Raw genomic sequence first — 9,144 nt, 5'->3', positions numbered from 1 at the left:
GACAATCATATAATTCAAAAGAACTATTATACTCCACTATAACGAGTATGCTTCACTTGAAATTAAATTACTTCAAGAATGTCAACTTAAAATGAAATCAATCTAATAATTTATTTCATTTATAGTCAATATAAAACTAACCACTCAGACTTGAATCTAACAATTACTAATAATATAAACTATTTTGACCTGGATAAGAGACTTCTTTGCTTAGGAGGATGAGTTGTATGGGGACTTTCGCCGTCCGATTCATTTGACCCGATTTGATCCGCATGTTGAATTGTGATGTTGGGGAGAGAATGAAGATATACTCTTGATTAAATATGCTTACTCATTCTTATCTACTAAATTCATTCATCCTAACTTTTGTTAATCTAATTTTTTCTGATATTTAAAATCATATGAATTACTTTATAAAAATTGTTTTTAGCAAAGAGAATGAGTGGTAATTGGTAAATGACAACTTTTGTTTTAGAAAAAGGTACATAACCGGTGGCAAATACTAAAACAAACCACTTTGAATATTTAACGTACGGGGCAAAAACTAATGTTTATAAAATGGAAAAATGCAATCTTCTAACATATCTAAGTAGAAAAATGTTACTTTGTCTTTCATAAAAAAAATTACTTTGTTCGACTCACTATAAGTATTTTATTTGAATTGTGAATAACTTTAAAAAAAAATTAATTATGTTATTTTTGATGATAAAATAAATTTTATTTACTAAAATATTTATATTAATTGTTGTTAGTGGAGTTTTTAGATTAATTAAGATATAATAAGTAAATGTATATTATTGGAAAAAACTAATAAATATTATATTAATATTATAAAATGATAAATAATTTAAGAGAGAGAAAATTATAACTAAAACATTTATTTTAAGACAAAAAGAATATTATAAAAAATTACAACTTATAATTCGATGCACATTCGATGCACGTATGTAAAATCTTCAATGGGAAGTTGAGTTCCTAGCTATAGAATAATTCAAATAAAAATTTAAATATTTTTCCAAAAGTACTTTTAGCAAGTGTTTAATATACACACTTATCAAATTAAGGTGGCCTAACTTTACTCCACGATTTACTCATTCTATTGATAAAACTAATGGTATGTTAAAACAAAGTTTAACTTATATATATTTTTAATGTATAAATATTTTATATTATCAATTAGTTATAATTATTAAATTATTAAAAATATTTAACTTTTATAATAATTGTTTCTCAAATTACACACAATTATTTATGATATGTTGACAATATAATTTTTACTCGAGAATTACTATGTAACACGAAGGTGTGCATACAGAAGAATCACAAAGTATAATGTGCCTGTGCTTTAACAAAGTGGTCAAATTTTGAACGGTTATTTGATGGAAAACATGGGTGGATAGTATAGTTAACCAATCATCTTCATTATTATTCATGGAAAAAGTGATAATTGTGATAAACAGTATTTTTCTCTTTACTATTGCATAAGAATTACGCTCTTAAAATCATAACCATGATAGTAAAGGGCAAAAACACATACCCACCAAGAGTTGGCTATTAGGTTTAAAGTTTGCTTAATTATTATTTTATTTGTCCTTTAAGTATAAACAGTTATTGAAAAATTTGTTTGTTTCTAAGTATAAGTTGTTATGCAAATTATTAGATGCATTTATTATTATTTTTTAAAATCTACCTCTATTAAATACTATATTTTTTTTTAAAACACTATTAATTTATTTTCAAATATGAAATGTTAATACTAAATATATTTGTACACAAAAGACAATTTAGTAAGAACAACACAAAAAATATATACATTAATTATACAAACTGTTTTTCTTGATATATGTAAAACACTAAATAGCTATTTGTAAAAAGGAAGAAGGGAACCCAATAGGATTTGGATGGGATGGTAAGGGTAATCAGAGTTCCAAGTTCAAATCTAGTTCTAAAAATATAGTAGTATTAAATCTCTTAAAGAAGAGTTTTACTGTCTATTATGGTTCTACCTGACTCGAGAGCATATGGTTTATCATATAATTGTAATCTCTATCTCTAATATAATGTTTGGGAGAAAGTAAAATTTAGTCCAAACAACTAATCAAAAGTAGGTAATGGTTTCTCGACAATAACTTCGTCAACATAGTCACTAATTTGGTCCATTCAATTTAAATCTAACACTAAGATAATTTGGAACCAATTTCGTGAATATATAATCTAAATTGTTGATCTCAAATCAATAGTTTAGATTGACTACAACAAAAACGTAAATTTAGATTGTCAAAAATATCTCTTTGTAAATTGATTTCTAATAGAAACAAACCTAGAAGATAGCAAACTTTAGTTAACTAATGTTTATTTTTGGTTTGTGTTAACGAATGTTTTTATTATTTGATCATTTTTAAACAATAGTTACTTAAGTATAATTAGGAGTTTGTGTTTTAAAATGTAAGTACATAATCTCACTTCACAAAAATAGTGGCAACGAATGATGGAGTCAAATATTGGCAAGTCAACTAATATTTGTATTCACCAAATTATCCATCACAGCAAGTTGGTCAAATTTTTTCTATCCATGTGATAAAAAGTTTGCTCTGGAAATCTTTCATATCTAATAAGTACACGACAAGGAACAAGTACGAATAATCCAGACTAAAAAAGGATAGTTGATCACAAAGATCAAAGGGTTCATAGATGGACAAAAGTCATGACGGCTTAAGAACTCCAAAATTCAAATGTCAAGAAAACTTGATCAAACTGGGTATATGACAAGACAAGAACAAAGGAAATACAGAACGTTTAAAACGGGAACTCCATAATGATTATTGAAGCTCAAGAAAGTTCAAACTGATAAAACCAAGAACGTTAATCATTCTCCGTTTTCTGCACATCAACAGCAGCTTTGCATTCTCTCTGTTTCAGTCTGCAATTCGTTTCTAATCTTCTCCAACCTTCTCTAGCCACACTCAAGACTCAAGGCAGATAATGTATCATCCAAGATCAATGAAGAAACGTCAAAGAAAGGACTGAGATGCTTTAAATGCTAAACCATTAAAAGTCAAAAAGCTATTTCAAAGAATGATTATTTTTATTCTAAAAATAATGGTTCAGTCAAAAAGCATAGTTTCTCCAACAGCTCTTGTACCTTCATTCAAGTACATCTACAGCCTATAAATAGAAGGCCATTATCCTAGTTCTCAGTAAGAAATTCAAGTGCTAAGTAACCAACAAATATACAATCTCACTTAAGCTTGAAATTCTGCAAAAACAGAGGCAACATCACTTTCTGCAATTCGCGAAACTGTTACTGCTGCTAACACACATACCAGCTGCGAAATTGTCATTAAATTCTCTGTAAAGAATCTATTCTCAAACAAGAGTTGAGCAATATCAGATTCTGTCAAATTCAATCATTTGTAAAAACTCAAACTATAAGAGTTTCTTTATAGTTTGTTTAAGATTGCTTCCTATCAAGGTTAGATAGGTGTTGTAATTGCTTTCTGGGTGGAAAGTAATTAAGAAAGAAATAGATCAAGGTCGATCTATTCTAGGTGTTGTAAGATTAAGAAGGCTCTTCATTTTAAACACTTAGTGGAAAATCTCACAGTGTGAGGACTGGACGTAACCCACGTTGGGTGAACCAGGATAAATCTTTGTGTGGTATTCTCTTTCCTTTCTCCTTCTTTATCATACTACATTAATCATTTGAGATAAAATAGAAACTGATTTTCTGCTAATTTAAGAACGTTCTCTGTTTTATAACATAAACCAAGAACGTTCTCCGTTTTCTGTTTCATAACCAAGATCATTCTTGAGTTATTTTCTTAAGTTTTAACAGGAATTTTTAAAAGGCATATTTACAATTCAAACCCCCCTTTCTTGTAAATCGACATTGTTACTTCAAGTGTCTCATCTTAAATAATAGGGTGTGGGTTAGTGTCTCAAATTTAAATTTAACCACTAAATATGAAATATCATGAATGCATTTAATGAATGAACATTTTCCTTCATTTTCATCTTTTTTTTTTATTTTTTTTTTAGTTTTTTGCAATCAACTTTTTTTCAATTTTTTTTTATTTCTTTCACCTCTTCATGAATATGACCCTAGACTCATGGATGAAAAATGTGCATCACTTCAAAAAAATAGTGGTGATTGTCCTTTTGATCTTTGAAGAGATTTTTTTCTTACATCATCGGCATGATCTTTAGTTGCCACTGCCTTACATGTAAAGACATCATACTAGTTTTGGCCTCTTTACATTCACATAATTTGTGCCCCAACATATGATTATCATAAAAATGCATTTTGACAAAAAAGATTTATAACACAAGAAAGTAGTGAATGAAGGTTCAGACAATGATATTTAATGAGAAGATATATGGTACAAAAAAATGATTCATAGAAAGAAAAGAAGATAAGGTGATCTAATATGGGTAAATGACCCAATTTGTTAGTAGTTTTTCATAAAAGTAGATTGCTAATAAATCATTCCATAATTTCAATAGCGCTATTGACCCACTTTGGAGGATATGATTTGCCTCAATTTATCTTCACAACCTTTCAGAATATATTGACTCGACTTCGATCCGTGTAAGCCATATTATTTGCACATTTTCCTTTATAACTTCTTCATTCTATTTATTTTTTTTTTTGCCCTAATTTTTAACTAGGTAGCCCTTCTGGGTTTTTGACCTAAAAGGTCTTCCTTCATTTTCACCTAGGTTGCCCCTTTTTTTTTTTTGACCTAGCAGGTCTTTATTCGACTTTATATCCTCACTTTTCCCAGGTTGTCCTTTTGGATTTTCTGCCTCGTTGGTATTTACTTATTTGTGTACCCTAATTTTTGCCTAGGTCTCCCTTTCAGGTTTTCAACCTAGCGGGTATTTATTATATTTTTTTGTACCCTAATTTTTGCCTAGGTCGCCCTTTCAGGTTTTCAACCTAGCGGGTATTTATTATTATTTTTTGTACCCTAATTTTTGCCTAGGTCGTCCTTTTGGATTTTCAACCTAGCGGGTCTTCATTTAGATGTAATACTTTTTGAAGCATCAATGTGTGAAAGTAGTGATAAGTCTTCTTGATCCATATTGGTGTAGATCATAACAAAACTTGAATGTATTGGTATTGGGGCTCATATAGTTGGGAGTCCACTTATGTGCTAGTCCTTTTAAATATGTGAAATCTTCTTGAGTGCTAATTCTTTCTTTTGAAGCTCTGAAGTTCATATGTTCTTCTTTTAAGATATTTTGAAATAATTGTCCTTGATATGAGGCAATCAACATTTTTCTTGACTTGAATTCCGTTGGTCAACACAGATCATTACTCTTGATAAAAGGATTTTTTGTTTGAACAAGTCGCACTGCCTTTATTCTATATAATAAGAATAAAAGGGTGCCCCAATTATAGTCTGATTCTCAGGGAGGGTGTCCTATTGTTACGAGATAATATTTGGTACGAGAATTTTCTATCTAGCTTTCTTCTACATTTGATAGTAAGCAGGATGGTCGTGACTTTCATTCTTGTGAGTGACTATTCTTCATCATGACTTACTTTTAACATTGAAAATAAAACAGCTAGAACGTCAGCTAGTTGATTATATTGTTGAGGGGAAGGACATAATGGAAAATGACTTCAACTTTTAGACATTTGTCTAATATGTACATATAAATGAACATCTTCTTATCCCAAATTTTACATTTTTGATTCATCTGGTTGATGATTAGGTCAAATCCCAATATGCTTTCAACATTTCACTTTTGATTTGTAGGCATCTAGAATAGTCATGGTACAAACTTCAAATTCCTCCAAGTGATTGGAATATTCAAAGTACAATTAGATAATGATAAAGATAAAACGACCTTTCTAGGGGATTAACATAACGTTAACTGCATGTCCCAACATATTGAGGTCCATCCAAATAAGGGATTTTATTTTTATCGTTCTTATCCCATTCAGTGGAATTAATAGCATGACTGAAATTATGTAATGAAATCTTAGCAAACTTATTTATAACTGAACTACTTACAAATATGTATGGTACATGGTTAGAATAAGAGAAAGACATATAATGTTGGGTAATAAATGGTTAAATATATGAGGGGTAGAAAGGAAGAGACAACAAAATGCATTTAGTGATATTCATAATATTAAGGAAACAAAAGTGTGTCAATATAATAAAGTATCGTAAGACTATATTTATCAATATTATTGGTGTTGTAGAATTAAAATTCACAAGAGAAACTGATAATATCTTCATTGTCGACTTTTCCCCTTGGATATTGATAATATCTTCATTGTCGACTTTGCCCCTTGGATAAACTCATTAAATATATGCAATATAATCAATGTCTTCAACATAATGTTTAGTCGAGGTTTTTTTCAATTATCCTTAAAGGTTCATACAAGACTTGATATTTTTCTTTAGATTGGTGAATTTTTTTTCATGACATTAAAGTAGTAAGCGATAATGATGAAAGTTCAACATAGACGACCCAACTTCTAGAAGTTCACCTGTGGTGAAAAGTCAAAAAAGTATGTCCATGACTTAGAAGTAGGGGGTGGAGGATGAAGATGAATCTCATTAGTATCATGTTCAGATCTTGTAGACAAGTTACTTGAGGTGGACCTAAACTAAAGGTAAAAATTGTTGGACTTACGAAATCAAAGGGTAAACATGAGTTCTACGTATTCATCCATGATTCAGATAATCTGGTTAGACTTATTGATGTTCATCCATGATATAGACATAAGGTCTTTCAGTTGATCTAGATAGCCTTTGTATGCTTCAATTCATCTATGATTTTAGCCCGAGAACATGTTCGGTAAGGGTGTCATGATACTTTTTTCTTTCTTTTTTTTTTTTGCTTTTTTTTTTGCTTTTTTTATTTTTTTTTTCTTGAAGGAAAATGTTATGAGAATGTAAGAAAGTGAATGCAATGATTATGCATTTAATTGAAACATTTTACTATCTCCTAATATGCAATCACTTTTTCTAAAAAAATGAAGAGAATAAGAAAAACATGTTGTAATATAAAATAGGCTAAATTACATTTGTGGTCCTTTAATTTAATCTCAGGTAACGTTTTAGTCCTTTATCTTTTTTTTTTTCCCGATTTAGTCCTTTATTCCTAACAATATCAAATAAAGTATGAAAATATGAGTTTATTTGAAGATTTGCGTTACGAATTTGATGAAATTTGTATTATATTGAAGAATATAATTAATTTTATGAGTTTTGATTGAATTTTTTTTTTGAATTTTTGTATAAAAAAGGATAACATTGTTGAAATTTTAAAACATAAAATATCAAATTGTCACTTAAAATTAAAATAAAGGACCAAGTCGGGAAAAAAAAAAGATAAAGGACTAAAACATTACCTGAGATTAAGTTAAAGGACCACAAATGTAATTTAGCCTATAAAATAAAAGATGAAAACATGCATGATTATGCAATTCATTATGATAAAAATGAGATATAGCTAGGGTAAGTTTTTGTCAATATATACATGTGCCATACATGGTTCTTTTCTTAATTGATGGTTTTTTATTGTGAACCTTTACTATGGGTGGCTCTATAGTTCTAAATCGGTTCCTAGAGCACACAACTCAATTCTAAAATATTAAACCAATTAATAGGTAAACTATTAAAATGGAAATATTCTAGAAAAGGTCAACTCTAGGTGAGACTTTCATGACTACCAAACAGGATGTACATCCAGAAGATTATCATTATACAATCTCTAACTTATCTTAGGTTTGCACTCAGCCCGAGTATAGAGCCCACTCATAAGTGTGTGAGTCGTGTTAGGATAGTGTATAGAAAAATAAATAAAATAAAATAAAACAATCATTACAATGCAAATAAATTAACAAGACACATATAATTATATTCACAATATAAGAAAATAAAAAAAAATAAAAATAGGGGTAATATAAATAAAATAATAAATAATTATATACAATTAATTAAATTGGGCTTGACTCTGAAAAGTCCCCAGTGGAGTCGCCAACTGTCGCGTCCGGTTTGTCCGCGAAAAAAAAAGTCGCCACCAATTTTATTTTTATTAAAGGAAAAATTGGATAAAACCTAAAATAATATTTTTGAACAAAAAATTTGGATTCGGGAGTCGATTACGAGTAGGGAAGTATTATCACCCTACAACGTCCGTTAAAACGGTTACCCTATAATTAATTATATACAAACTATTTATTTATTTATTTTTACCCCAAAAAGAATAATAAAAAATTAAATTATTTACATTAATGAAAGAAGAAAAAAAGTATTTGTTTTATTAATTTGGTTTGACAAGGGGAAGACCTTGCTTCTACGTATCTGAAGTAACAATATCGATTTACAAGAAAGGGGGGTTTGAATTGTAAATATGCCTTTTAAAAATTCCTGTTAAAACTTAAGAAAATAACTCAAGAATGATCTTGGTTATAAAACAGAAAACGGAGAACGTTCTTGGTTTATGTTATAAAACAGAGAACGTTCTTTAATTAGCAGAAAATCAGTTTATACTTTATCTCAAATGATTAATGCAGTATAATAAAGAAGGAGAAAGGAAGGAGAATACCACACACAGATTTATCCTGGTTCACCCAACGTGGGTTACGTCCAGTCCTCACACTGTGAGATTTTCCACTAAGTGTTTAAAATGAAGAACCTTCTTAATCTTACAACACCTAGAATAAATCAACCTTGATCTATTTCTTTCTTAATTACTTTCCACCCAGAAAGCAATCACAACACCTATCTAACCTTGATAGGAAGCAATCTTAAACAAACTATAAAGAAACTCTTATAGTTTGAGTTTTTACAAATGATTGAATTTGACAGAATCTGATATTGCTCAACTCTTGTTTGAGAATAGATTCTTTACAGAGTATCTAATGACAATTTCGCAACTGATATATGAATGAGCAGCAGTGGCTGTTTCGCGAATTTGCAGAAAGTAATGTTTCCTCTGTTTTGCAGAATTTCAAGCTTAAGTGTGATTGTATAATGTTGATTACTTAGCACTTGAATTTCTTGCTGAGAACTGAGATAATGGCCTTCTATTTATAGGCTGGAGATGTACAAAATAGCTGTTGGAGAGGCCATGCTTTTTTGACCAAAACATTATTTTTAGAATAAAAATAATGCT

The 9,144-nt window shown here is 29.4% G+C and overlaps 1 protein-coding gene across 1 annotated transcript in view; it reads right to left on the bottom strand.

Annotated features, from left to right (window-relative positions):
• Positions 1-6,446: 6,446 nt before the first annotated feature.
• Positions 6,447-9,144, bottom strand: part of LOC140921037 (uncharacterized) — an 11,054-nt gene continuing 8,356 nt past the window's right edge. The window contains exon 2 of the mRNA XM_073370757.1: positions 6,447-6,508. Within this exon, the coding sequence (XP_073226858.1) occupies positions 6,447-6,508 (62 nt within the window). The remainder of the gene's footprint in view (positions 6,509-9,144) is intronic.

Source organism: Cicer arietinum, chromosome 1 (genome assembly GCF_000331145.2).
Source record: "Cicer arietinum cultivar CDC Frontier isolate Library 1 chromosome 1, Cicar.CDCFrontier_v2.0, whole genome shotgun sequence".
In the NCBI taxonomy this organism is placed as follows: domain Eukaryota; kingdom Viridiplantae; phylum Streptophyta; class Magnoliopsida; order Fabales; family Fabaceae; genus Cicer; species Cicer arietinum.
This window is presented reverse-complemented; position numbering and strand designations above follow the sequence as displayed.